This window comes from Vanrija pseudolonga, chromosome 3 (assembly GCF_020906515.1).
Source record: "Vanrija pseudolonga chromosome 3, complete sequence".
In the NCBI taxonomy this organism is placed as follows: Eukaryota; Fungi; Basidiomycota; class Tremellomycetes; order Trichosporonales; family Trichosporonaceae; genus Vanrija; species Vanrija pseudolonga.
Genome location: NC_085851.1, coordinates 1,233,621 through 1,259,746, shown reverse-complemented (window position 1 = coordinate 1,259,746; position 26,126 = coordinate 1,233,621). Strand labels below are relative to the sequence as shown.

The following is a 26,126-nucleotide window of genomic DNA, read 5'->3' as shown; positions in this document are numbered from 1 at the left end:
AGACTGGGTGCAGGGTGGGTGTCATTTGATCCCGTCAATCCATCAGTGACGCTTCAGGCCACGCGACGCCGACGGAAGCAGAATGGCCCCACCCACCCAGTCGGTGTTGCGGGTATTGGACAGTGGCTCGACGACAACCTCGGACACGACACGCGAGGTCTTGGATGACGACAATCCACATCTCTTGCATTCACACAAGCACTACACGTTTCTTGGCACAGACATGATCATTAGACTGTGGAGTAACAGGTGAGATTTTAGCTCTTCGGGACACAAGCTCACGCTCCAGGTTACCCGCGCTCCTCGTGCTCCTATCGCTCCTGGTGGCCTGTGTGCAGGCCTCGGCGTCTTCAGCACCCGCGGCGATCTACGCGCGGTCTCCGCAAGCGACAAAAGGCAAGCCGAGCTACGTCCCGCGCCCGGCGTCGGATCTCGTGTGCAGGCCGCTGGGCGAGTGCGAGCCATGTCCCGCGGACGAGGTGGGTTGGCTGAGCTGCTGGATGTGTTTAGCTGACACTCCAGCTCAATGAACCCTTCTGCAAGCCCTTTGGAAACCGCCGAGTCCTGCACTGTATCCCTGCGAATGCGAGCGAGGAGAAGAACCCCATCGAGCTGCCTGCGTGGGAGGCATGCGGCAAGGTCATCAAGAAGGAGCAGCGCAGCTTCTACGAGTTTGTGGTGAGTAGGCCTGGGCTCATGTGGCTGGCACTCACGTCGGACCCCAACCATCGGAACCCGGACTGACTCACCAGACGGCCAACCTCCTCCTTCTCATTGTCTGCCTCACAATCTACGGCGTGCGAACGTCGACGCTCGCAGCCCAGCAGTACCGGCAACTCGCCGCGCGAATCGGCATCCCCAGCGGCAGATGGGAGGTGTGATGAGAGACAGACTCCCTGCTATCACTCTCGCATCTCGCATCGACAACCCGTCATTGATAGAGACGAGCTCCACGCGCCAGGCTGGCTCGGTGGCCATGGACTTAGACCAGAGCTCTCAGTGGTGGCCACCAGACCCGACTCCACGGCTACCGCCAGACCGCCACGCCCGGGTGCCATGTTGTATGCATGTATGGTATAATAGTCTACAAAGTGCCGTCTCTTACGTCGTCTTGAGGTAGTTGGACGCCTTGATCTTTGTCCGGTTGCTGCGACGTCAGTTGGTGCTAAGCAGGGAGAGCCTCAACTCACGACTGGCGGATCTTGCGGCGCTCAGCGATAAAGTCAAACTCGCCCTCTGCTGCTCCCTTGGGCTCCTCGAGCAGGGTCCACAGCCAGGCGGGGTACTCCTCGTCAGCGAGAGCGACGGGGTCGGCGCCGTCCTTGAAGACGTTGAGGCCGGGCATCGCGGTACCAGCCTTGAGGCTGGAGGCGGCTGGGAGTGTGAGCTTTGCCTCTGGTGCACAACAACTGCAGAACCGCAGAGACACGGTCACAGCCGTACAACTCACGCCTAGCCGGAGCCTTGCCCTTGCCGGCAGGCGGGGGAGGGGGGGTCGAGCGAGCGGAGGACGAGGAGGAGAAGTGCGCGATGGCGACGCGGGCGATGGGGCGGGCGGCTGGCCGCAGGGCGATACGGGCAACGGCGCTCGTGGACGCGATCATGGTTGTCGCTGGTGTCGTGTGTGCAGTGGTGGTCGACAACAACAAAGTCGAGATGAACACCGACATTTTCCAGGCCAATCGTCAAAGTGAGCGCCGTCGAGCCGCGAGCCGTTGATGCCCGGAACTATTACGTGGGATTTTCATTTCACGTGGCATCCACGTGCCGTGCCTGAAGAGTATCACCCCTCCATGTCGAGACGCGTCGAGTGTTTGGGACGCGTAGCAAGTAGGAAGTCAAAAGGGCAACACACAAACCACTACAACAACACCACATCACACAAACAACAATGGCTACGGCTGACCCAGCAGCCATCAGCTCAAGCAACTGCCACTTGGGCGGCCTCACACGCGTCGCCTTCTCCCCCGATGGCCAGTGAGTCTGCTCTCCTTGCCAGACCCAGCTGACTCCCCAGAACCATCTTCACGGGCGGCACCGACTCGCTGGTGCGGATACACCGCGTCGCCGAGCCCGACTCTGAGCCAGACTTTCTCGACAACCACCAGGAAGCAGTGACCTCTCTCGCGGCGTCCAAGACGCACCTCATCACCGCGAGCGTCGACAACATTGCGCGCATCTTCACGTACCCCGACAACGAGTTCAGCGGCTACCTCACCCGCTCGTCGGGCGTGCCCATTCGTTGGGTGTCAATCGATCCCCAGGGCGAGCGCGTAGCCGTGTGCAGCGAGTGAGTGGTGGCGAACCCCTAGAGGACACACCACTGACGACCCAGTGACCTTCTCGTCAAGATTGTCAACATCCGCGACACCACGAAGTTCGCGCTCCTTTCGGACAACGTCAAGCCCCTCCGTTCAGCCGCTTGGGACCCGTCGGGAAAGTACCTCGTGAGTTGCGCACGCAAGGTTCCCACCTCACACCCCAGATCACTGCCGGTTGCGATGGCAAGCTCAAGGTGTACGACACGACGAGCTCGACGCCAGTAAACATCAAGATCATTGACGGCATGATCTCGCCCAGCGACTCCGAGTGAGTTGCAAGACGCGAGCTTGGCTGACGGCAGCGCCGAGACATCTGCATACGTTGCGTGGCACCCTGCGGGCAACTTCTTTGCGGTTCCTCTCCGTAACAATGGTGGGTACACGGTCTCTGAGGTAGCTGACCCACCAGACATCGGCATCATTCACAAAGAGGGATGGAGCAAGCAGGCAACGTTCTCCCATGATGGCCACCAAGGCCCTGTTACCGAGCTTGCGTGGTCCCCGAACGGCAAGTACCTCGCCTCGTCGTCTGGCACCCAGCTCCTCGTCTGGTCGACCGAGAAGCGCGAGGTCGTCGCGAGGGTGGAGCATGACGCGGGAGCCGTTTCTGGCATCGCCTGGTCCCCCAAGGCCAACCTCCTGGCCTTTACGACTGTCGACGGCTCGTACAACCGCTGGACCGACCCCATCCCGTCAGACCTCCCGTCGCCGTACCTTTCAGACGCGGCGCAGGCCAAGCGCGTTGAGAAGCTGCTTGACGACGGCATCTTTGGCGATGACGACGACGGTGACCTCGAGGACAAGGGCGAGGACCTTGGAGACGATCTCATGGAGGACGACTGGATCATTGACGACGACGGAGCATACGCCGGCGCCGAGGACGACGGCGAGGCCAAGTGGACCGCCGGCAAGACCGAGGTCGTCAACGTCACCAAGGCCCAGGAAGCGTTTGTGCCGGGTGCGACATCATGGCGCAGCAAGAAGCGCTACCTGGGTGAGTTGCGACGAAAGCACCCAGAACAATGACAAGCTAACTCTCGTAGCGTTCAACATGATCGGAATGGTCGACGCCACCGACCAGGAGACTCACAACGTTGTCAACGTGGAGTTCCACGACAAGTCGGCCCGGCGGGGCTACCACTTCTCGGACGCGACCAAGTACACGATGGCGTCCCTCGGCGAACAGGGCATCGTGTACGCTGCTCCGCGTGACGGAACACAACCCTCTGTGATCCACTACCGTCCATACGACTCGTGGGCGTCGACGTCTGACTGGACGCTGCCCCTGCTCGACGGCGAGGACGCCTTGGCAGTTGCTGCCGGTGGACCTGTCTCGGGTCTCGGCGCCGTCGTCGTTGCCACATCAGCCGGGTACATCCGTTTCTTTACCGCCAGCGGTATCCAGCGGTACGTGTGGCGCCTCGGAGAGGAAGTCGTCACCATGGCCGCTGGCAAGGAGTATGTCGCGATTGTGCACCGCGAGGGTGGCACCAGCTTGGACGGTAAGTTTGCTTGTCATCAGACTACCGAGCTAACAGCCAGGATGCCAAAACTTGAGGTATTCTCTCCTCGACCTCGACAACTTTGACCTCCTGCAGGAAGGACGTGTGCCTCTGCCCCGCAAGACGCAGCTCTCGTGGGTCGGTTTCACCGCCGACGGCGCTCCCGTCATGTACGACTCGACTGGCCTCCTCTCCGTCCTGGATCGCTACCGCCGCCCAGGCCAGGCTCGCTGGGTGCCACTTCTCGACGCTGCCGCGCTCGCCAAGGGCAAGCAGGAGAAGTACTGGCCCGTTGGCATCAGTGAGACCAAGTTTGCGTGCATCATTTTGAAGGTGGGTCAATCTTCGCGCCGAAGAAGTCTAACCCGCCAGGGTATCGAGAAGGAGCCGTGGTTCCCTCCGCCTCTCATCCAGGAGCTCGACCTCAAGATGCCTCTCCTCGGCACGGACAATGCTCAGGGCAAGCTCGAGGAGAGCGTCGCGCGCAGCAGCGTCCAGCTGTCGCTCTACGGCTCTGACCCCGAGCGGGAAGTCGCGATTGACCGCGAGCTCCTTGTGGCAGTTCAAGGCGCTTGCAAGGCTGACCAGCTGGCCCGTGCACTTGACCTGGCTCGCCTCATGAACAACACATCATCGCTCGACGCTGCGATCAAGATTGCCGGCTTCTACCACCTCCCCGGTCTGCAGGAGCGTATCGGCTACCTCAAGGAGGGCAAGGGACGGTCCTCCACGAAGCGCCGTCTATCGCACGGTGCGACTCGATGGGAGCCCGCACCGCGTCCTCCCGCACCCATCCATGACACGCCGAGCCGCAACAGAGATCGTGAGCGCCAGTTCTCCGACTTTGCTCCTTCATCACGCCGCCGCACATTTGGTGGCCCCAACGCCCCCGAGCCGGTGCGTGCCGAGACGCCAGTGTCGACACGCAAGTCGTTTGTGCCTGAGACGCCTGGTGACAACGATGAGGACATGGACAACGAGGTGGACGCGACGGTTGATGACGAGGTCGGTGTCGAGGCCGAGACGGACGAGTCACTGCCTACTTCGCCCAAGAAGCGGAGGCGCTCGCCCGACACTTTCGACAGCTTTGTGGCTCCCGCCAAGCCAGAGGGGCCCAAGAACCCGTTCGCGAAGAAGCCAACTGCGTCCAACCCGTTCGCCAAGCCGGCTGTGGCCAAGCCGCTGGACTCTGTCAAGAGCACGAGCTTTTTTGACCGCGTCGACACGATCGAGGGGACGAAGAGCGGCAAGCCGAAGGCAGCCAAGGCGGCCGCCCTGCCGACAAAGGCGAGTGGCAAGCAGACTACCCTGTTCGGGTTCCCTCCCAGCTCCGACTCGCAACGGCGACCGGCGATCAAGCAGCGCGAGAGCATCTTGACTGAGACGGAGACGGAGACTGAGCCAGAGGAGGAGAGGGTGCGGGGGCACGGCTCTGGCCCTCTCGAGGAGACGCAGGTGCAGGAGACGCTGGAGGAGACGCAGACTGATGACTAGGGGTGTGTACATTCCCCCCGCCTGTTTCCCATTCACGACGCCTGTCCTGCCACGCTAGATGATGTTTACATATGCATACTTGTACAAGATTGCAGTGCTACAGTGGATGGTTGTGGGTGAGAGTGTGCAGTGCTAAATGGTGTCCTTTGCGGCCTCCATGACGCTTGTGTTGCCGAGGAGGCGGCAGAGCTCGTAGCCGAGCATGAGGAGGAGCTGGCCGACAAAGTCGACGATGGCGGAGTGGATGGGGAGTGTGTAGGAGCTGGGGGGTGTTAGCTGCGTACAAGCGTCTTGCGGCGCTACTTACTCTGGGTCGAGGTCGCGACGCCAGCAGAAGAGGGTGAGGTAGTGGGCGGCGAGGAGAGAAAAGGTCACGGCGGTGATGTACACGACCCATCCGACCCATCCGAGATCGACATCGATCCAGCCCGCAATGTTGACAAAGGCGAGGAACGCGGCTTCACAAGGCAAGCTGAGGCAGAAGAGCACGAGGAGGCTCTGGCCGGGTGTGAGCATGTGGCGGCCCTGCTTGGAGCCGGGGTGCAGGCCCATATGGAGGCTGGTACTGAGGCGGTTCGCGTGGATCGCGCCGAGCGAGCCCGTAAGGCCCGTCATAGCGATGGCGAGCAGCGCAAAGCCTTTGTATCGCGCGACGCCGGTGCTCAGGACCATGCCGGTACCCGACGAGATGAGCATTGCGCCGATGAGCGGCGCCCACGAGCCCTTGGCGATAGCCTTGACCCAGTCGTTTGTGAGCACGCGGCGCGTGAACCACCCGCCAGCGAGCACCATGAGCACGACGGCGATGAGCGGCAGCGGCGTGTCCATTGTCCCGACGAGCGCCGTGCCGACCAGCGCGAGGATGAACAGCGTCACCAGGTCGCCGAGGCACGCGGCGACGGGCGGGGTGATGTTGTCTGGGTCGACGCGGGCCCAGCGGCACACGACGACGGTGGACGACATGAACGAGCCCAGCGTGAGCGACGACAGCCCGGCAGCCGACATGCCCGTCGCGAGCACCATGAGGAGCTGCGCGAGCCCGGGGCGCGTGTTTCCCTCGTTCCACTGATCGTTGAGCGTCGGGTCGGCGACGGTCCCGGGTGTAGTCGTGTTACTGGGGCTTGAAGGCACGTCACCCAGTCGGTGGGTGGTGACGAGGCCGAGGCAGAAGGAGAGCACGGCGGCGAGCGATGAGATGAGCAGCGCCTGGAGGACCAGCAGCGTCATGTTGCCAAGCAACAAGCCGCGGCGCGTACGTCGCGAGTCGAGCTCACCGAGCATGGCCGACGTGCCGAGCCGCGCGGAGAGACACATCTCGCTTGCAAGAGTCAGCGGCGGCGTGGCGTTGGCTGTTAGCGACTCACAGATTCCCCTTGAGGTTGCCTATCATCGGCACGAGGATGAACAGCTCGTCGACGCGCCGGAACACGCGCCATCGTGCGCAGTGTTCCAGCAGCTCGCCGGAGAAGACGTTGCCCAACAGGCCGATGAGCAGCGACGGGGTCGACTGTGGCGTGTTAGTGGGCTGGCTACGTACGGGGCGTTCTTGGCGCGCGCTCGGCGAGGTCCTGACGCGATGCGCTGGCAGGTGCTGCGGCGCAGCGATGCAGCGATGCAAACACCGGCGCGGCGCGGCGCGGACACGCAACCCTCTGCGCCGCGCGCGACGTGGGCACCGCAGACACCATTCTACAGCACGGCGCCGAGCTCACTCACACTCAGTAGCATGCCGCGCAGGTCGCTCCACTTGGACTCGATCGCGCTCATCGTCGTGTAGTCTGACGCCGAGTCGTCCGCAAGGCTGGGGGAGCGTGCATCGGTGCGCGGTCGGTCGTCGTCGGCGCTATCGCTGCTCCGCGGCAGGAGGGCCTGGTGCGCGCCGTCTGGATCTTGCTCTCTGCTACTGCCGCCGGCGCGGCGCGGCGGAGGCGGCGGCTTTGGCGCCCCGCTGCTGGACCCGCCAGCCACCCGCGCCAGCTCGTACTCGCCCGAGTCGTCGTCGTACGCGCCCAGCCCTGCAGCCGCGGCCAGCCGCCGCGCCTGCTTGACCGTCTCGGAGATGTCGCGCTTGAGGATCGGCGACATGGTAGCGGCGTGGTGGTGAGGTGGGAGATGGGAAGGTGTGCTGTTGGAATGTTGGCACGGACAAGTGGCGTCGTGCGCCGCAGTCGGCGGTCGGGTTTGGTCGGTCGGGTCGTCGAAATCCGCCTGGCCGTGGCCTGGGCTCCGTCGCCGGCTCCCTTCAAAAAAGCTTGGCTTGGGAGGAAGTGAATCCTCGCTTGACGAGAGTGGGATTCGAACCCACGTCCGAAGACTGCGGATGTACATGTACACCTTAACACAGCGCCTTAGACCGCTCGGCCATCTCGCCGAAGATGGAAATTGCTTTTTGCGGTGCGATTTGCGCGCGCTGCGGGCTTCGCAGAGCCGTCAGAGAGACAGCGCCGTGTTCGTCATTTTCTGCTCTATGTATTAGCTCTACTAGAAGCTGGATTGGGGAGAGAAGGAAGGTGGGTCCGGGGAAGGTGCACCGCCGCAGTGCCACATGCATATGGGGCATGCGCACGGACCTCCTCGTACACGTCAGCAGTGGCAGTCACGCCCGCCACCTCTCTATGGGGCTATGGGGAGTTGGCTATGACATGCATGACATATTGCAGAGGTCACAGCGGTCGAACGTGGAGCAATACCTTAGCCTGCAGAGGGAGAAGGAGTCGCAGGGAGGGCACATGGCCAACGGGGGGACCGTGCACCACACCCCCTGGCGAATACAAAACGCCTTCAAACCCACTCTAATATCCACGGCCATAGGACTCAGAAAATACCGCATCCCGTCCGATCTGCGAAGTCAAGCTGAGTACCGCCTAGTTAGTACCATGGTGGGGGACCACATGGGAATCCTGGGTGTCGTGGTTTTTGCTGCAGCTGTCGGCGAACGAGCAGAACCGGGGAGTGAGGTTGGTTGACCAACTTTTGCCTGATTTTTTCTTAGTTTTTAGGTCACGTGATATCCCGTCTCGTCATATTCCACCCGGACGGGAAAATCTTTCATCTGCCCTATGGCTCAGTTGGCTAGCGCGTGGAGCTGTTATCATTAGACGACAACTCCGAGGTCCACGGTTCGAGCCCGTGTGGGGCAGGTATCTCTCTCTTTTGCTGCACGAGGGAGCGTGCGAGGGAAGCTGAGGAGGAGGACGAGGAAGGCAGATCCTTTCGGGCACCTGGTCTGGGGGAATTCTCACGATGTAGCGCTGCGGAGTCTGCATCTTTTCTTCCCCCTGATTGCATTACTTGCTTCATGCCAGACGCATTTTGAACAGACATCAGAGAATATTGGAGGGTGCTGAAAGTGAGATGACGGGACACGCCGGAAGCAGGCAGCAAGCAGAGGTCGGTGCCTCTGCCACCGGCCCGAATTTACCTGCCTCCACTTTCGATCCTCCATTCCAGACCAAAAACAACAATCCAGCACAACCGGCTCTGTGCCAAACCGACACGATGCTTCAGACGCTGAGACAGGCGACGCGGCTATCGATCGCAGCGAGATATGCGTGCGCCGTCGCTGGGCCGAGCACGCCTCGGGCCCGCGTCCGGCCGTCCTCATCCTCGGCACCCTCCAGCGGCAAGCCGCTCGTGGTCCTCGGCCTCGAGTCGTCCGCGGACGACGCGTGCGCCGCTGTCGTCAGCAGCGACCGGCGTATCCTGTCCAACGTTGTGCGCAAACAGCATCACATCAACGCACAGTACGGTGGCATCCAGCCGCGCCAGGCGCACGAGGCGCATATCCGCACCATGGTGAGCTGGCGGCACCAGCGCGTAGTGCTGACTGCAACTCAGCCGGGGGTCATCGCCGAGGCGCTCGACTCGGCCGGCCTGAGCATCGGCGAGGTCGACGCAATAGCATACACCCGCGGTCCGGGCATGTTTGGCTGCCTGTCCGTCGGGGTCAACTCGGCACGCGCGATGGCCGCGGCGACACAGAAACCCGTGCTCGGTGTGCACCACATGCAAGCGCATGCACTGACTGTGCTGTTGACCGAGGAGGAACCGCCAGCGTTTCCGTTCCTCACGCTCCTCGTTTCGGGGGGACACTCGATCCTCGTGCTGGCGGAACGGCTGGACTCGTACAAGATCCTCCTCGACACGCTGGACAGTGCGGTTGGGTGAGGAACGTGGCGGATTGCAGTCGGGCTGACACTTGCCAGCCAGTCAATAGACAAAGTCGCGCGCCTCCTCCGCCTCCCGCACTCGACTACCACCGGCCTCGGACCCGTATTGGAGAAGTACGCCTCCGCACCCCCTCTCCCGCCGTACGACACGGCCCCGCTGCCGCGAGGCGCGCGCCCGCTGTCCCAGCTCAAGGCGAGCGAGGCGGCGCTGTCCTTCGCTGGACTGTACCCCGCTTTACAGGTCCGCGAGCTGCATCCCGACATTGACAACTCGGCGCCTCCTGAAGCGGTCCAGCGGGAGGTTGCGCGCGTGTTCCAGACCGCCGCGTTTGACCACCTCGCCTCGAAGATCGCGCTCGTGATGCGGGGACTCGAGACGCCAGTCAATGGCCTCGTCGTGTCCGGCGGCGTGGGGAGCAATCTTGCTCTGAGAGAGCGGTGGGTAGTTGACCAGTGTGGGCTTGGCGCCGCTGATACAGCAGCCTCCGCACCATGCTCGACGAGGTGGCTCCCAATGACACGCCTGTGCCACTTTACTACCCCCCAATCGCTCTGTGTACCGGTACGTGCACGCCCAAGTTGCGCCCGCTGACCACAGACAACGCCGCCATGATCGCATGGGTCGGTATCCTACGCCTCCAAGCGGGGCTCAAGGGTGAACCGCTCGACCTCGAGCTGCGTAAAACTTGGTCCCTCGAGGACCTGTACGACGATGTGCCGGCGTCGTGCTATGATCCATAGGCTAGCTTCTTACTGCATGCATCCATCACTCGCCTCATTTGCTCGCACCCTGTCTTCTGCCTCATTACCTCGTGCCGTCATCACTGTACCCCACAGAAATTGAATCTTACCCCCACATCACGCGAGCATTGAATTCCAAGATTTAATTCCGTCTCAAGGTTTTTTTTTGTTGCCGCTGTGCGGGTGTGCGCAGGCAGGCAGTGACGTCTGGGTTTTGTCTGGGCTGCTCCCGTTCCCCGAGCTTTGTGTACAGGTGGTGTGCTGCACACAGTGGTGACTTTTGCGCCGCCAGCCAGGGGCACGCGCGCGCGCTCACTGGCCACCACCTCCTACCACGGACAGGCACTCCTGGCTGGCTGGCAGCAGTGGACAGCACAACAATCATCCCACACACCTTTTCTCTTTCCATCTTCCTCCTTAACACGTCTCCACTAATCTCTCTCTCTTCCACTCAGTCTCCTTCTCTCCCCACTCCCCCCTCTCAAAAACAGACTTGATCATGGCCGAGTCTCGCAACCTTGAGCACCGTCGCTCAAACTTCAAGGGCCGCACCCAGTTCTCTGCCCAGGAGGTAAGTCAAGCAGCCCAGTATTTGTGTTTCCACCTCCTTCCTCCACCCCCTCCCGCCGCCGCCGCCGTCGCCGCCCGCGCCCACCAGCCAGCCAACCAGCCTACCCATCACCCGTCATGCCACCCAGCGTGTGCTTCCCTCGAAACAGCCCAACTAACATGCACAGCTCCGCCGACGACGTGAGGAGCAGCAGGTCGAGATTCGCAGGCAAAAGGTAGGTTTTTGTGTACTGGGCGCGTCAGACCAGCCTGGATCCGTGCAGTGGCAAGACCTTGTTTGTGGGTGCTGGGGGTCCCTTCAACCTGGTCAACATCAAGATGAAGGCCCCTACGCCCGCGCAAGCACATCGCAAGTCGCTTGTTTCGGTCTTGCCGCTGCATTGTCCTACTGGCCTAGGCCCTTGCGTCAGGCTCGTCCGCTGACGCAACTCTTAGCGCGAGGAGTCTATTGCCAAGCGCCGTAACTTCCAGGCTGCTGCTGATGACGACCTCGACTCGGACGACGATGGAGAGGAGCTCGGTGACGCCGCCCTCGGCGACACCCTCCCCCAGATGCTCCAGGCCATCTACAGCAACGACCCCGAGACCCAGCTTGACGCGACCACCAAGTTCCGCAAGCTCCTCTCGAAGGAGAAGAACCCCCCTATCGACCGCGTGATCGAGTGCGGTGTCGTCCCCCGCTTTGTCGAGTTCCTCAACTCGAGCAACACCATGCTCCAGTTTGAGGCTGCTTGGGCTTTGACCAACATTGCCTCGGGCACCTCGGAGCACACCCAGGTTGTTATTGCCGCTGGCGCCGTTCCCCTCTTCATCCGCCTCCTTTCTTCGCCCGTCCTTGACGTGCGCGAGCAGGCGTAAGTGCAGCGGCTTTCGCCTTCTTGCGACCTACAACTGACTCTTTCAGCGTCTGGGCTCTTGGTAACATTGCCGGTGACTCGCCCAAGTGCCGTGACCACGTCCTCAGCCAGGGTGCCCTTCAGCCCCTGCTCCAGCTCCTCAACGAGAACCACAAGCTGTCGATGGTCCGCAACGCCACCTGGACTCTGTCCAACTTCTGCCGTGGCAAGTCTCCCCAGCCTGACTGGAACCTCATCTCGCCCGCCCTCCCCGTCCTTTCCAAGCTCATCTACTCGCTTGACGACGAGGTTCTCATTGACGCCTGCTGGGCCATCTCGTACCTCTCGGACGGTACCAACGACAAGATCCAGGCCGTTATCGAGAGCGGTGTCTGCCGTCGTCTTGTGGACCTCCTGATCCACCCCTCGACTGCCGTCCAGACCCCTGCTCTCCGCTCGGTTGGCAACATTGTCACTGGTGACGACCTCCAGACTCAGGTCATCATCTCGTCGGGTGCTCTCCCTGCTTTGCTCAGCCTCCTTAGCTCGCCCAAGGACGGCATCCGCAAGGAGGCCTGCTGGACCATCTCCAACATCACCGCTGGTTCGCCCCACCAGATCCAGGCCATCATCGACGCCAACATCATCCCTCCCCTTATCACCATCCTCCAGAACGCCGACTTCAAGACCAAGAAGGAGGCATGCTGGGCCATCTCCAACGCCACCTCGGGTGGTCTCTCGGAGCCCAACCAGATCCGCTACCTCGTCCAGCAGGGCTGCATCAAGCCCATGTGCGACCTCCTCGGCTCGATGGACAACAAGATCATCCAGGTCGCCCTCGACGGTCTTGAGAACATCCTCAAGGTCGGTGAGATCGACAAGGAGGCCGCTGGCCCCGGTGCCGAGAACCAGTACGCCCGCTTCATCGAGGAGGCCGGCGGAATGGTCGCCATCCACAACCTCCAGCACCACGAGAACCTCGAGATCTACAAGAAGTGCTACTACATCATGGACAAGTACTTCCCCGACGACGACGAGGAGGAGGCCGACGGCGCCGCCCCCGCCGTGGACGCCGCAGGCAACTACGCCTTCCAGTCCTCTGTCGCCGCTCCCCAGGGTGGCTTCAACTTTGGTGCTTAAATCGTCGCCGACTAGACCGTGGGAAGCTTGCCTAGAGGGCACCTCGCCACCTGGTTTCATTACCTCGCATATTGTCTCGCCTTCCGTTCTATTTTTCCTCCGTCTCGACTCTTGTTTGTGTTTCCAAGGCCTCGCAACCGCATTGGCGGCGCGCGCAACCGTGTCGCTGCCACCTAGAATCTGCCGCATCGGACCATCCCCATCTCGCCACCACCACCACCGACACCACAACATATAACGATCCGGCCTCTGCACCGAGGGCAACTGCAACCAGCCCCTCGACGTCCGTCTGCTCCTCAAGTCATTTTTCATTTACCTCACCTCAACAAATTCCCCCACCCCTTCCCCTCGCCTCCCCAACCACAACCTACCTCGTGGTAGCTTGCTTAAACTAGTGAGCCAGCGCACATTCTCAGCTCGCTGGGCTGTCCATCGCCGTCTTCCAGTACTGTACATTGTAGAGTGTAGGCTTTGGTGGACAGATGCAATCTCGTCGCTGTAACTGATAGGAGACGGGAGCATTTTTGTGGTGAACAGCGTCATTGGAATCGGCCACTGTTCCATCACCTGATCCACCCAAGCGAGTTGCAAGCCGTTCAGTCACTCAACCTTTCTTCCACCTCGCCGCCCACCTATCTGTACGCCAGCAAGAGGAGAAATGGGTGACCATTCTTCCTCTAGGAGGGACCGCTCACGCTCTCGTTCCCCCCGCCGCGACCGAGACCACTCCCACCGAGACCGAGAGAGGGATAGGGAGCGCCGCGATCGGGACAAGGATCACCGTGATCGTGATCGAGACCGCGGCAGTGAGAAGGACCACGACCACCACAAGAGCCGCGATCGTGACCGTGATCATGACCGTGATCGTGACCGCTCCCACCGCTCAAGCCATCGCTCGCGGTACTCGGACGAGGAGGATGACTTCCGACGACCTCGCCGAAACGAGACTGAGGAGGAGCGGCGAGAGCGCAAGCGGGCCAAGAAGGAGAAGCGCCGCGACAAGGATGAGCGGAGAGAGAAGCGCAAGGAGGGTGTCGCCGTTGTCGACGACGACGAGGCCGGCGACATGTGGGTGGAGAAGGACGTCGAGACTGTGGTGAGTGGCGGAGGGTTACAGGGAAGAGGGCTGATTGTCACCTTCAGAGTGCCGTGGGTACTATCCCGACTGCGGACTCACTCCCGCTCAAGTCTACGGCTGTTGCGCATGGCGAACCCTCGCCTCCTCGACGTGCGACGGACGCTCGCCGTGATTCATGGATGATTGGCAAGGAGGACGAGGACGAGGCCGCGCCGTCTCGATCCGCTGGAGGGGACGACTTCTTCGGCTCTCTGGGTACCACGCACAAGCGCAAGGACCCGAACGATAAGAAGCCTGACCCTGCAAAGGTGGGTCAGATTGGCGCTCGGCATGTTTGCATCTGACGCTCCCAGGTCGTTCACAGCAAGTACGAGCTCAACACACAGCTGCTCGAGGGCAAGACGGTGGACGAGTACAAGACTGAAGGTTGGTGAAGTTAGACTACAACGGCTGACTTTTTCAGAGAAGAAGGTCGTGCCAGGTGGACCAGGCTACCAGTGGCGCATGATGAAGTTGCGCCGGCTGTACGAGCAGGCCGAGGAGCAAGGCCGTTCCGTCGAGGAGGTCGCGCTGGAGCGCTATGGCTCGCTGGATGACTTCAACGAGGCGCTCGAGGAGCGCCGTGTCCTCGACGAACGGGAGGCGAGGCGTCGTGGACGGGGACGGCAGGGGAACGACTCGGGCCCAAGCTCGGGGCAGCGCACGCCTGACAACCGCCGGTTCGTGTTCAACAACCCCTCGGACGACTCGCGCCCAGGTTCGAGGCAGGGCTTCCGCCGCCCTGGAGAGGACACGCGCGACGGTGGTGGCGCGCATACCCCGACTGGTGCGGCGCGCGTGGACGCCCTCAAGCGCCAGGAGAGCGGCGGCGTGCCGCGCATCGGTACACCTCTCAAGGGAGCGACGCCGATTCCGAGCGTCTTCACGCCGCAAGCGCTCACGCGAGGCGCATCGGGCGAGCCGGGATCCTCGGCTGCAGGAGGCCATCCGGATGGCCGACCTGTCATGACGATCGAGCAGCTCAACCGCCTGCAGGCCAAGGTCCTGCGCGCCAAGTTGACGGACGACGCCGACGCCGAGGCGCTCGAGGAGCAGTATGACCGCGAGCGCGAGCGTGCTGTCGAGGCTGGTGCAGGATCGACCGCGACGGGTGGCCTCATCCGCGAGGACGAGGACGGAAACCAGGTCCGCATCGAGGTCCTGCCTACCCTTGATGGCCAGGGAAGGCTATACGACGTCGGGCACGGCAAGGAGGACGAGGCGCAGAAGCAGGGCAACAGGCGCAAGAAGGAGCCCAAGGTTTGTGTGCGTAAGTGCGGGACATGGCTGACAATGCAGTTTGAGTCCCGCGACAAGCAGGGCAACTTGTTGCGATACAATGCCGACGACGACGATATCACCCTCGGCGAGATGGTGCGGCAGGAGCGCTTTGGTGGCGGTGCCGGCGACATGAAGAACCTGGACGCCGAGCTGGCTGCACAGATCTCGAGGGATGGCCGATTCCAGGACGACCATGATTACGCGGACGACAACGCCGAGAAGCTTGCGAGGAAGCGCATGAAGACGGACGCGATGAAGCGCGCGTTCGCAATCAATGGTGGGTGTGGTGTGTTGGTGGAGCTGGCGCTAACAACCAGACTTTGCTCGCACCAAGCGTGCTCTGGACAGCTGTCCATTCTGCTACCAGGACGACAGGAACCCCCTGACTGCGATCGTGGCGCTCAGCAAGAAGACGTATCTGTGCTGCACGCTCACAGAGGAGCTGGTGCCCGGCCACTGCCTCATCGTGCCTCTCCAGCACCACATGAGCACGCTCGAGATGGACGACGAGGAGTGGGAGGAGGTCAAGGTGGGTTGACGAATGTAGGCATCGCTGACCCGCCCAGAACTTCCAGAAATCCCTGATGCGCATGTTCGCGGCTGAGAACAAGGGTGTGGTCTTCTACGAGACCATCCTGAGCTTCAGGCAGCAGCGACACACGGTGATCGAATGTGTCCCTCTGCCTGCTGACCAGTTTGCCGACGCGCCTGCCTACTTCCGCGAGTCGATCCTGGCGTCCGAGAGCGAGTGGACGCAGCACAAGAAGCTGCTCGACTTCTCGACGCGCCCAGGCGGATTCAGGCGCATGCTCGTGCCCAACCTCCCCTACTTCATGGTCATGTGGGACTACAAGGGCGAGAAGGGCTACGGGCACGTTATTGAAGGCATGGATGATGCTGCGGGCCGCGGCGACGACGACGAGCTCGGCGGCATGGACGAGGGCGATAAGGGTGGTGGCAAGTTCCCTCCGTGAGTGGCAAGCATCGGCTGCAGTGGACCAAGCTAACTCTTCCTCAGATACTTCGCCGCTGAGATCATTGGCAACATTCTCGACTTGGAGCCACGCAAGTGGCTCCGACCGCGCCGCCTCGACTACAGTATGAACCCGGAGCGTGCACGCGGTCTGGGCACAAAGTTCCAGCCCTACAACTGGACCTTGCAGCTACAAGATGCATAGGCCTCGAGCCTGGTGGATACAACGGCGGTTGTGCTGAGCTTGTGGCGGTGTGCCTGACGTGAACTTGGCCTTACGACACAAACAAGGTTGCTTCACATACAAAACTAGTCGCGTGCGACACTGACCCCTTCACTTGAAGCGCGTTCTGTTTCCAAGCGACGCGGCGTGAGCAGTTGATGCATCGTTGGTGGCCGCGGCGTGGAGCTCATAAAGCGCAGTACGAGCGCCGAAGACGTATCGGCCCCCACCTACCTACAATGCTCACTCTCACCATTTTAGCAGCTGGCCTCCTCATCCCCGCGCTTGCTCTCCCAGCCCCGCTGCCCGACCTCGCCCGGCGCGAGGACATGGTGCGGTGCCCCCCGTCGTATGACGGCGACACGCGGTACGGCGAGTGCCCTGCCGACTGGCAGTCGCGCGGGCTGGACCCGAACAAGGCGTTCTGGCCCTCGGCGCCGCTGTATGGCGCGAGCGGGCACCCGCACCCCGACGACGTCGAGCAGAACAGCGAGGCAGACTGCGGGTTCGCCGCGACGCTGGTCGCGCTGGCGCACCACAACGCGTCGTGGATCGAGGCGCTGCTGCGCACCGGCGCCGACAACGGGCGCGAGAACAGCACGAGCGTCGACGCGATGGTGTACCAGCTGCAGCGGCGCGCGCCGCCCGACGACGCGCAGTTCACCGGCCCGGTGGCCGTGAGCAGCGTGCCCCACGCGCTCGCGGGCAAGGGGTACATGACCAACCAGAACAACGCCGGCGCGCCGTGGTGGCCTGGCGCGCTGCACCATGCCGTGACGGGCGCGCACACGCCCACGGACAGGGGCACGACGGTGCTCGGCGGCGGGCTGGGCATGCGCAATGTGCCGACGGACAACGTGGGCCGAGACGCTCAGAGCGAAGCTGACATTCACGCAGTCGCTGCGCTGGCTGACGGGCCTCGAGATCCACTATGAAGTGCCGGCAGGACACGAGTGGTACGGCGACTTTCCGGGCAAGTTTGAGCTCCTCGCCAAGGGCGGCCTGACGCCCATGCTCGTCGCGACGAGCAAGCGCGTCGAGCTGCTCGACACGATGCGCGGCCACCACGCGTACGCGGTGTACGGTGCGCATGTGGACGCGAACGGGACGCGGGTGTGAGTTCTCCGCCTTGGGCTTGACCTCGTGCTGTGCTCACGCCCCAGCCTCACCCTCCGCAACCCCTGGTTCCCGCCCGCGCAGCCGTACGACTACGACAAGGTCAAGGACATCATCGGCCCGCCGGCGTACCCCGCCAACTGGGAGACGGGGCCCGTAGACAGTATCGCGAACTACCCGGCGCTGGGGAAGAGCGCGAACGTCACGGCGCGCCAGGGGCCGCCGGGGCCGGGCGCCCAAGGCTCGTAGAGGTGTAGGCAAGTCCGAGATGCAGCCTGCCAGTCAGGGGTCGGTCGTGCCTAGCAGACAGAGAATCTTGGACCGGGGGTCCGGCGGGGGCTGGCACGACCGCGACCGCGCGCTGCGCGCCACGGTGCGCCTTGTAGACGACGCGTGCGTTGCAAAGCGACGCCGCGACCGCGAGACGGTAACACGGCGCGACCGACGCGATCCACCGCGTCGCCAGGAGTGGCGTGCCTGGCGAGGGGGAGCCCGACCCGAGCCACACCTGCGGTCACGGTACGCGACTAACCCCTTCACTTGATGCTGTTGTCGGGTTAGCGTGACGAGCGCGGGGTCATCGTAGGGCACTCTGGCGTCACAGGGCCGAAGCGACGTCAGACATGACACAGTTGTTCGTGCCATGACTGGGACGTGAAAGGAGGCGACAACCTCTCCTGAGACCCATCCTCGTTGCTGCGAGTCCATCATATTCTCACGCCCCCTTCACTTACAGTCCGTTCCTCTGCCTATCGGGTAGAAAAATTGACGATGTCGTGATTGGGTGACAAGGATGACGGCGGGGCCTCGGCGAGCTCACAGTGGGTGTAGTGCTCAGCTGGTCTGCCAAATGAAGTGAAGTAAGGATGAGTGCTTGCGCCACGTCGAGGGGTTGTTCTTGGATGTTCAGCCATCACGAGCCCAGTGCATACTGTCCTTGTACTCGTGGAGACCGACAGGACAGGTTCGATGTTTATTAGACGTTTATCGCGAGAGAGGCCCATTGCCTGACGCAAACGTCGGGTCATGAAATCACTCTGCGGTCGAGGAGAATGTTGGGAGCAGTTGTTGCAACTTGGGCATCTCGACGCACTCGTCCGACGCAGGCGTACTGCCACTCTGCCCGATGCATCTTGCCTCGGTCCCAGTAACATGCACATCATTGTGACCGAGGACAACCTCTCGCACCGCAGACCGATGTATTCGACCCGCCACGCCGGTTCCCATAGTGGCACCTGTTGCGTCGAGATGCACCGCCCCCGGCTGCTCGCTTCCGGCATCTCCGCGCCAACCCGCCCAGAACACACCTTTCAACGACGATAGCGATGCATGTTGTTCTGGAATCGGTGGTGCCGTCTTGTCTCGGGCGCATGCAGATCTGGTGGACACACCAAGGCGCGACGCGATGCAGCCGACCGTGCCGCCCACCGAGGGGATGTGAGACATGTGTCCAGATCCGCCTGCACCGCCGCCGACAAATCGCTCAGTGGTGCCCATCGTGCATATATAGAGCGGTTGATCAAGTTGCTTCTTCGCCATCTGCACACCTGTCACACCACTACCACCACTCTCCTCAACCATACTCCACTTCTACCTCTTCCGCCTCACCCTCTCCCGCACCACCATGTCGCTCGTCCCTCCCTCGCCCACGGCCTCGGTCCCCCCGCCGTACGCCGACACCAAGGACGCCAACGTCGTGGTGCCCCCAAGCCCGACCTTCACCACCGCGAGCGAGGAGAAGCGCGAGCTTGCCAAGACTGACGCCGACGCCGAGGGTGAGTGCGCGCGGCGGTGATTGCGGGCGGCAACAGAGGCTCACCCCACTCCCCCAGCGCTTCTCGCCGACGGCGCGACCCCCGCCGAGGTGTGCGCCGCGCTCGGCCACGACACGAGCCTCCCCAAGGCGCGCATGATCGCCCTCGCTGCGGTTGTCCCGGGAAGCATGCTCTAGTGAGTGTGGTACGAGGGAAGGCACACGGGGGTGAATGCTGACGGCGGCCCAGCTTTGCGAAGCGCAAGACGGCCAAGTGCAACCGCTGCCATGAGCGCGTGGAGCGTACCTCCTGCTGCCCGTGGAAGTGAGCATGGCGACCCAGATAGCAAGGCGACCACGACAACAAGCGCGACTGCCTCGCACCGCCGACTTCTACTCCTGTACCACACTCTCCGTCCGCCACTGAAGCTTTGCCCCTCCTCCCCGAGCACCGTCCCCGGCGCTCTCTGTTCAATGTTAATAGCACCCACGCCAACGGCCTTCGTCTGAAGACCCCGTACCACCATACCATGTCCACGTACCAACCTTGTATAGATGAATTCAGTCACATGTCGCGTGAAGGTCGTGGTAGAGCTGCCTGAATCAGACGCAGAGTTGGTCAACTTGTCTCGAGCGTGGAGGAGCAGTCGGGTCCGAGTGGCGACGAGGGGTCCTGCCACCGTCTACAGAACCGCCTGTCATGCCATCCTCAGCTCATCGTCATCCCATGCATGCTGCCACTCTTTCACTGCAGCACTCGCCTCGACTCGATGCACGCTCGCTCGCATTGCCCGTCCCGCCGCCACAAGCTGCCGCCGCCAGCCACTGGCCTCTGATCGGCGCCGGCGGGAAGGACACCTTTAGCCCGTGCCTGAATTTCTCCTTGCACCCGTCAACATTTCGTGCTTGGCTCGTCGTCACCAACCTCAAAAGCTCAACCCCCACACGTCGTTGACCGCGTCGTCGCATCCACACAACACACACACTGTCGTCCATTCGCCCCCTCCGCACACTCGCACGCGCATACAGCAGCAGCATGTCGCACGTCTCGCCCCTTGTTGTTGACCGTGTAGGTGTTGCGCCTCTGCTTCTGTCTCCTCGTGCTTCCTGCTGACGCTGCGCCCCCAGCCCCTCGTCATCTGCGGCCCCTCGGGCACGGGCAAGTCGACGCTCCTCAAGGCCCTCTTCGCCAAGTACCCCGGCGAGTTTGGCTTCTCCGTCTCGCACACGACGCGTAACCCCCGCGCGGGCGAGGAGAACGGACGCGAGTACCACTTTGTCACGCGCGACGAGTTCAAGGCGCGTGTCGACAACAACGAGTTCTTGGAGTGGGCCGAGTTTGGCGGTAACTGGTGAGTCGGGCGTGCGTTGGGGGTCGGCACGTTGCGCACCCAGGCTCCTGGTGCTGGGCACCTCCGCCTTCCTCGCGTCGTGGCATGCCACATCACAGCAGTCGCTGACCCGCCCAGCTACGGCACGACCTTCGCCGCGCTCCGCGGCCTCGCGCCCAAGCGCTGCATCCTCGACATCGATCTGCAGGGCGTCAAGCAGCTGCACGTCGCCGGCCCTCAGCAGGCGCCGCCCCTCGAGCCCGTCTTCCTCTTCCTCAGCCCCCCGTCCGTCGGCCACCTCAAGGACCGCCTCGCCGGCCGCGGCACCGAGACCGAGGAGAGCACGCGCAAGCGCCTCGCGGCCGCCAAGGCTGAGATCGAGCACGCCCTCACCGGCGCCCACGACATTGTGATCGTCAACGACGACGTCGAGCGTGCCGGCGCCCTCCTTGAGGCGGTCGCACTCGGCACTGACGGCTGGGACAAGGTCGGCGACGACCTCCCCGAGCTCAAGGTCCACGAGCTCTAGGCGACGCGCTTTGTGCTGGTTGTGGTGCTTCGACTCTTGGATCGAGCATCCTGCCACGTGCGTGCGAGCAAGCGAGCGAGCTCCCTCTCCTGCCCCATCTTCAAAATAATCCTGCACCGCAGATATCATACATGCAATGCATTAGACGTACACAATGTGGCAGGAGCGTGTTTGTGGATCTCCTACTGAGGCCGGGGCCACACTCCCATACCCTCGTCATGCCCTCCATACTGCATGACGTCGTCATCCTCGGGCGCGACCTCGGGGTGGTCGTCCGCCTCCTCCTCTGCCTCCTGCTGACGGTCTATCCTCTCGTCCTCCGAGTCTCCTCCCTCGTCGTCCATGTACCGGTCCTCGCGCTCGTTTCGGGGGTGCGGGCCGAAGGGGTTACCCTTGGGTGCCTTGTCGACGCCCATGTCCTTCATCATGCGCTCGAGGTGAGCCTGCTTGGCCGCCTCGGCCTTGGCGTCCTTCTCCTGCTTGAGGCGCTCGAGTTCTGGCCGGTAGTCGCTGCAGGTGTGAGCTCGGGCCGAGTAGTACCCCCGATCAAACTTACGCCTCGTACTCCTTCCTGCCCTCCTCGACGGCCGCGAAGAACTCCTTCATGCCCTGGCCTGTCATGGCACTGACACCGACGGCGCGAATGTCGTTGTAGAACTCCTCCAGAACGAGCGACATGCTGTTCATCAGCGAGTTCATGTAGTTCTCGCCGTTCTCGTCGCGGCCACGCTCGGCGAGCGCCTCCTGGAACTTTTCAAAGTCGGCCATCCACTCGAGCGCAAAGTCGTGTGGCTCGACATCAATCTTGTTGAACACGAGGATGAATGGCAGGCGCGTCTTGTACAGGATCGAGCAGGCGTACAGCATGTTGCTCATGAACGTTGCGGGCGACGTCGTGCGGGGCGTGTCGACAATGTACGCAACAACCGTGGGCAGCGACGAGGCGATGGCGTCTGTGATGATAGCGCCGGACGCCGACCAGGTGAAGATCTCAATCTGTCCGGGCGTGTCGACGAGGACGTAGCTGGTGGTCAGTCCAGAACAAGGCGCTTAACCCACTCGACGCTCTGCGCGCGCTTCTCCACAAAGCCGAGCACCTGGTCAAACTTGGTCGTGAAGAGGTTCAAAGCCGTCATGATACCACCGTTGGGACCGAGGTTGTACTGCTTCATGACCTCCTTGTAGTCGACCGTGTCCCGAATGTCTATGTTGGCAGAGTAGGGCATGTGGCTGACGGCAGGGTCGAGGTTGAGGATGTACGGCGGCTGGTCCTTGGAGTGGAGGTACGAGTTGAGACGCTGCATAAGGGTGGTCTTGCCCTGGGGGTAGAGTTAGTGACTGCAGCTGGCGCGTCAAGGTGACACTGCGCGACTCACCGATCCAGCCATGCCGATGACGAGGACAACGACCGGCTCCTTCTGTCCAGTGGTTGAGGGTCCTGCCTCTGGCGCCGCGGCGGTGGCGGCTGCCTCGGGCGCTGTGGCCTTGGACTGAGTAGCCGATGCGATGGGCTGTGATGTTGTCTCTGCCATTGTGGTGCTTCTGCGCGGTCGAGATGTTGACTGTCAAAACACGCACTGCAAGATCTTCTCTCTACGGTGATGTCAGCATCGGCGGCGCGAGAACAAAAGTGCAGACCTCCACTTGTGGAACCACGTGGCAAAATACTCCCGTCAACGACCCGCCACTTGTCGTTATCCCCGATTGCCATGCGCCCTGCTCGCTTCCGACGGGATCAATTTGGGTGGTTTTCTGCCTGGATTGAGGGGTGAGCACGCACTTTGGTGGTGGTGGTGGCGGCGGCGGCTGTGAGCGTGTCCTTGACCCAACCCAGGACTGTGGGTCAAAGGGGCCCTCAACAACCCATAACGTCCTGATGCATCCAAGTTGCCGAAACCGGTTCAAACACTGTATCATCAGACACCATATGGGTTGTGCGACGTTGGACGTTATCCGCGTAGAGTAGGTTGGCATTTCGGCATCGCAGGCTGGCGACGCCATGGATTGACCGAAAGCGGACGGGCTTGGGTTCCATGGTAATGTTAATGCATCGGGTTGCCGGCAAACGAGAGGCGAGCAAGTAGTGTGCGTGTGTGTTGAGTGTGTCTGTGGTGTTGCCATCCGGTGCTTGTGTGGTGCAAAAACGGCCCAGATGCCCGCCAGCCCGTCGCCGCCAGCTTGGTACCTTTTTTGTGTTTTGAAAACTTGCCTGAGATTTGAGCCATCCTTTAGGAAATTTGCTACCGTCCATTGCGCCGAATTGTAATAGCAAAGGAGTGTTAAGAGTGACACGCCCGCCCCCCCCCGCCGCCGCTACCCCCTACCGCCGTACTGCCCTCACTCACTCCCCCCCCCCGGCCCTCCCTTTGGCTCACGCCCTCCCCCTCTCGTCCCCCCCCCCTCCCCTCTCCCCTCTCTCTCCCCTTCCCCCCCCCTCCTTTGTCCGCCGCCGCCTTTGCCAGCTCGACAACAGTTGGCAGCCCAGCCCGCCCAGCCCGCCAGCCAGCCAGCAACACAATCACAGTCAGTCTGTGATACAACCTTTCTATTCCAAACCACCACCACCGCCTTGCAACCTTTCTTTCTCCTCAAACCCATCCACCCAACCCCTCGACTCTCTCTATCGGCACTCCTTGTCAACACAACCAAACCCAGCACCGAGCGCGCGCACCGACCATCCCCACGGCATACAACGCACAACCAAACCACCCAACCCCCCCACCCCCCCACCAGTGTTCAACTCGTTGCCCATCTTACCACCCCTTTACATTCAACCCAATCCCTCGAGAAGCTTAACCGGCTCTTACTCGCCTACCTCCTAGGCCACCACAACCACACCCCCCACCTTCTCTCTCCGCCGCCCACCCACAACAAGTCTTCCCTCATCAACCCAGGTCGGTACTCCTTCACCCCCTACACCCCCCTTCCCTTCATCTACGCAGCGCTGGTCACCCTCCACACACCCTCCACCGAGGCCGTACTACCGTCCCATCCACGCTCGGCCCTCTACGCCGCCCCTGATGTTGCAGGCGTTGCCGCCGCCACTCGGCGCAGCTGATACTGGCATCGAGCACGCGTGTGGGTGGCGTGCAAGGCGATGCGCGCATGCATGACAACGGCGACGGCGGCGGCGGCTGCGGCGCCGCGGTCTGCGAGACGGAGACGCGCGCCTCGCCGCCGCCGCTGTGTGTACAAAGGGGCCCATCCCCCCAATCCCAATCCTGTGTGCGGTGGTAGAGACGCGTGATTGCGCTTCAAATGCGCACACCCGCCTCGCGTCGTCCTCGTCCATCCTCCATGTGACGACGATGGGCCAAGCGCTCTGTCATCCCGTGCCGTCTATTCACCCTGCATACACATCCCGCTTTAATCTACTACTTTGACTTGTCCTTTTACTGACCATTGCCCACAGTACAATGCAGACCATCAAATGTGTGGTCGTCGGTGACGGTGCCGTCGGCAAGTAAGTCTATTGTCTCGCGTGAGCGGCTCATGGCTGTGCTGACATCGATCCCAGGACCTGTCTGCTCATCTCGTACACGACCAACAAGTTCCCATCAGAGTATGTCCCCACCGTGTTCGACAACTGTGAGTGAAGCTATCTCGGCTTGGCGCAGTGCGCGAGACGTGTCAGACGCCAGCTGCGTGAATGATCGTCGAGTGCGCGCGCGACCAAGCTCGACATGACAGACTGGTGCTGACGCAAGTGCAGACGCCGTCACTGTCATGATTGGCGAGGACCCCTACACCCTTGGACTGTTCGACACTGCAGGACAGGAGGACTACGATCGTCTGCGACCCCTCTCGTACCCCCAGACAGATGTTTTCCTCGTCTGCTTCAGCGTAACCTCGCCCGCATCGTTTGAGAACGTCAAGGAAAAGTGGTTCCCCGAAGTCCACCACCACTGCCCCGGTGTCCCCTGCCTCATTGTCGGAACGCAGGTCGACTTGCGCGATGACCAGGGACACCTCGACAAGCTTGCCCGCCAAAAGCAGCGGCCCATCAGCCCCGAGCAGGGCGAGCGTCTTGCAAAGGAGCTCGGCGCCGTCAAGTACGTCGAGTGCTCGGCTCTCACCCAGCGCGGCCTTAAGAACGTCTTTGACGAGGTGAGTGTCAGCGTGGATGTGTACGACGGCGGCGGCGGCGTCTGCCCCGTGCGGCACATAACACAACCCTTGTTCAACCCTTACTAACACACACGCCCAGGCCATTGTCGCCGCCCTCGAACCACCGGTCGTTAGGCCCAAGAAGCCCAAGTGCGTCGTCCTCTAAGCGAACAACGACCGACCGGCGTCGGCAGCGCGCGACCTCTCCCTCTCTCTATTTTTCCTCTACAGCATCTCGCCTACATGTTTCCGGAGCGTGTCGTATACCACCATCCCTTTTCCTCTATTCGCGTCTCTTCCTCCTTTTACCCCTCTGCAACAGCATGCGCACAAGCCTTGCCATCCAGGAGCGGGGTTACGGTCGGCCTAGTCTCACACCGTAACACCCACTTTTTATTTGTTTCTGGCTGGCCAACCGCAAACGCGTGGCCCTCGCACCCCCCTCCCAATCGGCTACCCCAGGCTACCCACCACCACTCGAGGCTCACCGGCTCGTGCCCGCCATCCCCGGCCCCGTGCGTAGCGCTGTATCCTCGCCGCGATGGCGCCTGTTCTGGATCTTTTTGATGATGCAAGAGTGATCGCACTAGACTATATAAATCGAGCGGTGCAGTAGTCGCGTGGGCGGGAGGGCCGTCCCGAAGTAGTGTGGAGCAAACAAAACCAAACACACAATGACGAAAAGTACGCGTCGCGGCGCCGCGGCGCCGTCGACTGGCGTGTGGCCTTGCTTGACAACGACCAGTGCGGGGTTGGGTATGGCAGTGGCAGTGGCAGCGTAGCGTAGCGTAGCGCCAGCGCAGCAGCGCCCACCGCCGTCCCCGTGATCGACAGAACCCCGCATAGCTGCGGCATGCGCGCGGCATGCAAAAAAAACACAGCGGCACGCGACGGACATGGTTGACCCGCGGGCCGCGTTCCTG

At 62.2% G+C, this 26,126-nt stretch overlaps 12 protein-coding genes and 2 non-coding genes across 14 annotated transcripts; 10 read left to right on the top strand and 4 right to left on the bottom strand.

Moving 5' to 3' along the window:
- Positions 1 to 223: 223 nt before the first annotated feature.
- Positions 224 to 881, top strand: LOC62_03G004054 (uncharacterized protein; the record flags this gene model as incomplete). The annotated part of the gene is made up of 4 exons (XM_062770575.1): positions 224 to 249; positions 290 to 479; positions 523 to 678; positions 753 to 881. The coding sequence occupies 4 exons, from the start codon at positions 224 to 226 to the stop codon at positions 879 to 881; spliced, it is 501 nt and encodes a 166-aa protein (XP_062626559.1).
- A 220-nt stretch (positions 882 to 1,101) lies between these two features.
- On the bottom strand, positions 1,102 to 1,604 carry MRPL37 (54S ribosomal protein L37, mitochondrial; the record flags this gene model as incomplete). Its single annotated transcript, XM_062770574.1, has 3 exons — positions 1,102 to 1,147; positions 1,191 to 1,374; positions 1,451 to 1,604. 3 exons carry the CDS (start codon positions 1,602 to 1,604, stop codon positions 1,102 to 1,104), a joined length of 384 nt encoding a protein of 127 aa, XP_062626558.1.
- A 287-nt stretch (positions 1,605 to 1,891) lies between these two features.
- On the top strand, positions 1,892 to 5,317 carry mcl1 (Minichromosome0 loss protein 1; the record flags this gene model as incomplete). The annotated part of the gene is made up of 9 exons (XM_062770573.1): positions 1,892 to 1,977; positions 2,018 to 2,290; positions 2,336 to 2,447; positions 2,486 to 2,589; positions 2,624 to 2,694; positions 2,731 to 3,315; positions 3,365 to 3,823; positions 3,864 to 4,156; positions 4,196 to 5,317. The coding sequence occupies 9 exons, from the start codon at positions 1,892 to 1,894 to the stop codon at positions 5,315 to 5,317; spliced, it is 3,105 nt and encodes a 1,034-aa protein (XP_062626557.1).
- Positions 5,318 to 5,380: 63 nt separating this feature from the next.
- SLC41A2 (Solute carrier family 41 member 2) lies at positions 5,381 to 7,425 on the bottom strand. The gene is made up of 4 exons (XM_062770572.1): positions 7,034 to 7,425; positions 6,682 to 6,824; positions 5,625 to 6,635; positions 5,381 to 5,579 (listed from the first exon to the last, which is right to left on the bottom strand). Exons 1-4 carry the CDS (start codon positions 7,400 to 7,402, stop codon positions 5,450 to 5,452), a joined length of 1,653 nt encoding a protein of 550 aa, XP_062626556.1. The 5' UTR covers positions 7,403 to 7,425; the 3' UTR covers positions 5,381 to 5,449.
- A 172-nt stretch (positions 7,426 to 7,597) lies between these two features.
- LOC62_03G004050 lies at positions 7,598 to 7,688 on the bottom strand. The gene is given in 2 exon segments: positions 7,598 to 7,637; positions 7,651 to 7,688. It is a non-coding gene; the product is annotated as a tRNA-Leu (tRNA).
- Positions 7,689 to 8,370: 682 nt separating this feature from the next.
- Positions 8,371 to 8,457, top strand: LOC62_03G004048. The gene is given in 2 exon segments: positions 8,371 to 8,408; positions 8,422 to 8,457. It is a non-coding gene; the product is annotated as a tRNA-Asn (tRNA).
- Positions 8,458 to 8,775: 318 nt separating this feature from the next.
- Positions 8,776 to 10,227, top strand: tsaD (tRNA N6-adenosine threonylcarbamoyltransferase; the record flags this gene model as incomplete). The annotated part of the gene is made up of 4 exons (XM_062770571.1): positions 8,776 to 9,112; positions 9,155 to 9,480; positions 9,523 to 9,924; positions 9,969 to 10,227. The coding sequence occupies exons 1-4, from the start codon at positions 8,816 to 8,818 to the stop codon at positions 10,225 to 10,227; spliced, it is 1,284 nt and encodes a 427-aa protein (XP_062626555.1). The 5' UTR covers positions 8,776 to 8,815.
- Positions 10,228 to 10,648: 421 nt separating this feature from the next.
- On the top strand, positions 10,649 to 13,275 carry kapA (Importin subunit alpha). The gene is made up of 4 exons (XM_062770570.1): positions 10,649 to 10,798; positions 10,965 to 11,012; positions 11,233 to 11,651; positions 11,702 to 13,275. Exons 1-4 carry the CDS (start codon positions 10,727 to 10,729, stop codon positions 12,771 to 12,773), a joined length of 1,611 nt encoding a protein of 536 aa, XP_062626554.1. The 5' UTR covers positions 10,649 to 10,726; the 3' UTR covers positions 12,774 to 13,275.
- A 156-nt stretch (positions 13,276 to 13,431) lies between these two features.
- On the top strand, positions 13,432 to 16,447 carry CWF19L2 (CWF19-like protein 2; the record flags this gene model as incomplete). The annotated part of the gene is made up of 7 exons (XM_062770569.1): positions 13,432 to 13,869; positions 13,917 to 14,159; positions 14,205 to 14,277; positions 14,315 to 15,448; positions 15,489 to 15,700; positions 15,738 to 16,141; positions 16,190 to 16,447. The coding sequence occupies 7 exons, from the start codon at positions 13,432 to 13,434 to the stop codon at positions 16,347 to 16,349; spliced, it is 2,664 nt and encodes an 887-aa protein (XP_062626553.1). The 3' UTR covers positions 16,350 to 16,447.
- A 159-nt stretch (positions 16,448 to 16,606) lies between these two features.
- LOC62_03G004044 (uncharacterized protein) lies at positions 16,607 to 17,732 on the top strand (the record flags this gene model as incomplete). Its single annotated transcript, XM_062770568.1, has 3 exons — positions 16,607 to 17,224; positions 17,265 to 17,482; positions 17,531 to 17,732. 3 exons carry the CDS (start codon positions 16,607 to 16,609, stop codon positions 17,730 to 17,732), a joined length of 1,038 nt encoding a protein of 345 aa, XP_062626552.1.
- A 1,295-nt stretch (positions 17,733 to 19,027) lies between these two features.
- On the top strand, positions 19,028 to 19,811 carry LOC62_03G004043 (uncharacterized protein). The gene is made up of 3 exons (XM_062770567.1): positions 19,028 to 19,258; positions 19,316 to 19,433; positions 19,487 to 19,811. Exons 1-3 carry the CDS (start codon positions 19,108 to 19,110, stop codon positions 19,563 to 19,565), a joined length of 348 nt encoding a protein of 115 aa, XP_062626551.1. The 5' UTR covers positions 19,028 to 19,107; the 3' UTR covers positions 19,566 to 19,811.
- Positions 19,812 to 20,182: 371 nt separating this feature from the next.
- GUK1 (Guanylate kinase) lies at positions 20,183 to 21,246 on the top strand. Its single transcript, XM_062770566.1, has 3 exons — positions 20,183 to 20,305; positions 20,365 to 20,588; positions 20,706 to 21,246. Exons 1-3 carry the CDS (start codon positions 20,273 to 20,275, stop codon positions 21,094 to 21,096), a joined length of 648 nt encoding a protein of 215 aa, XP_062626550.1. The 5' UTR covers positions 20,183 to 20,272; the 3' UTR covers positions 21,097 to 21,246.
- Positions 21,230 to 22,660, bottom strand: SPBC119.15 (GPN-loop GTPase 1). Its single transcript, XM_062770565.1, has 4 exons — positions 22,473 to 22,660; positions 22,156 to 22,415; positions 21,653 to 22,120; positions 21,230 to 21,606 (listed from the first exon to the last, which is right to left on the bottom strand). Exons 1-4 carry the CDS (start codon positions 22,626 to 22,628, stop codon positions 21,279 to 21,281), a joined length of 1,212 nt encoding a protein of 403 aa, XP_062626549.1. The 5' UTR covers positions 22,629 to 22,660; the 3' UTR covers positions 21,230 to 21,278.
- Positions 22,661 to 23,579: 919 nt separating this feature from the next.
- On the top strand, positions 23,580 to 25,803 carry cdc42 (Cell division control protein 42). Its single transcript, XM_062770564.1, has 5 exons — positions 23,580 to 23,990; positions 24,509 to 24,559; positions 24,614 to 24,684; positions 24,809 to 25,203; positions 25,304 to 25,803. Exons 2-5 carry the CDS (start codon positions 24,513 to 24,515, stop codon positions 25,367 to 25,369), a joined length of 579 nt encoding a protein of 192 aa, XP_062626548.1. The 5' UTR covers positions 23,580 to 23,990; positions 24,509 to 24,512; the 3' UTR covers positions 25,370 to 25,803.
- The last annotated feature ends 323 nt before the right edge of the window (positions 25,804 to 26,126 follow it).

Coding starts and splice junctions, on each gene's coding strand:
- SPBC119.15 (XM_062770565.1), bottom strand. CDS start 22,628: ATGGCAGAGACAACATCACAGCCCATCGCATCGGCTACTCAGTCCAAG. Junction 22,416..22,472: donor TCATCGGCATGGCTGGATCG/GTGAGTCGCGCA, acceptor CTCTACCCCCAG/GGCAAGACCACCCTTATGCA. Junction 22,121..22,155: donor AAGCGCGCGCAGAGCGTCGA/GTGGGTTAAGCG, acceptor ACTGACCACCAG/CTACGTCCTCGTCGACACGC.
- kapA (XM_062770570.1), top strand. CDS start 10,727: ATGGCCGAGTCTCGCAACCTTGAGCACCGTCGCTCAAACTTCAAGGGC. Junction 11,013..11,232: donor TCGAGATTCGCAGGCAAAAG/GTAGGTTTTTGT, acceptor CGCAACTCTTAG/CGCGAGGAGTCTATTGCCAA. Junction 11,652..11,701: donor CTTGACGTGCGCGAGCAGGC/GTAAGTGCAGCG, acceptor TGACTCTTTCAG/CGTCTGGGCTCTTGGTAACA.
- GUK1 (XM_062770566.1), top strand. CDS start 20,273: ATGTCGCACGTCTCGCCCCTTGTTGTTGACCGT. Junction 20,306..20,364: donor CGCCCCTTGTTGTTGACCGT/GTAGGTGTTGCG, acceptor CTGCGCCCCCAG/CCCCTCGTCATCTGCGGCCC. Junction 20,589..20,705: donor GCCGAGTTTGGCGGTAACTG/GTGAGTCGGGCG, acceptor TGACCCGCCCAG/CTACGGCACGACCTTCGCCG.
- LOC62_03G004043 (XM_062770567.1), top strand. CDS start 19,108: ATGTCGCTCGTCCCTCCCTCGCCCACGGCCTCGGTCCCCCCGCCGTAC. Junction 19,259..19,315: donor GACTGACGCCGACGCCGAGG/GTGAGTGCGCGC, acceptor CCACTCCCCCAG/CGCTTCTCGCCGACGGCGCG. Junction 19,434..19,486: donor GTCCCGGGAAGCATGCTCTA/GTGAGTGTGGTA, acceptor ACGGCGGCCCAG/CTTTGCGAAGCGCAAGACGG.
- SLC41A2 (XM_062770572.1), bottom strand. CDS start 7,402: ATGTCGCCGATCCTCAAGCGCGACATCTCCGAGACGGTCAAGCAGGCG. Junction 6,825..7,033: donor TGCGCGGCATGCTACTGAGT/GTGAGTGAGCTC, acceptor AACACGCCACAG/TCGACCCCGTCGCTGCTCAT. Junction 6,636..6,681: donor GGCAACCTCAAGGGGAATCT/GTGAGTCGCTAA, acceptor GACTCTTGCAAG/CGAGATGTGTCTCTCCGCGC.
- cdc42 (XM_062770564.1), top strand. CDS start 24,513: ATGCAGACCATCAAATGTGTGGTCGTCGGTGACGGTGCCGTCGGCAA. Junction 24,685..24,808: donor CCCCACCGTGTTCGACAACT/GTGAGTGAAGCT, acceptor ACGCAAGTGCAG/ACGCCGTCACTGTCATGATT. Junction 25,204..25,303: donor TTAAGAACGTCTTTGACGAG/GTGAGTGTCAGC, acceptor ACACACGCCCAG/GCCATTGTCGCCGCCCTCGA.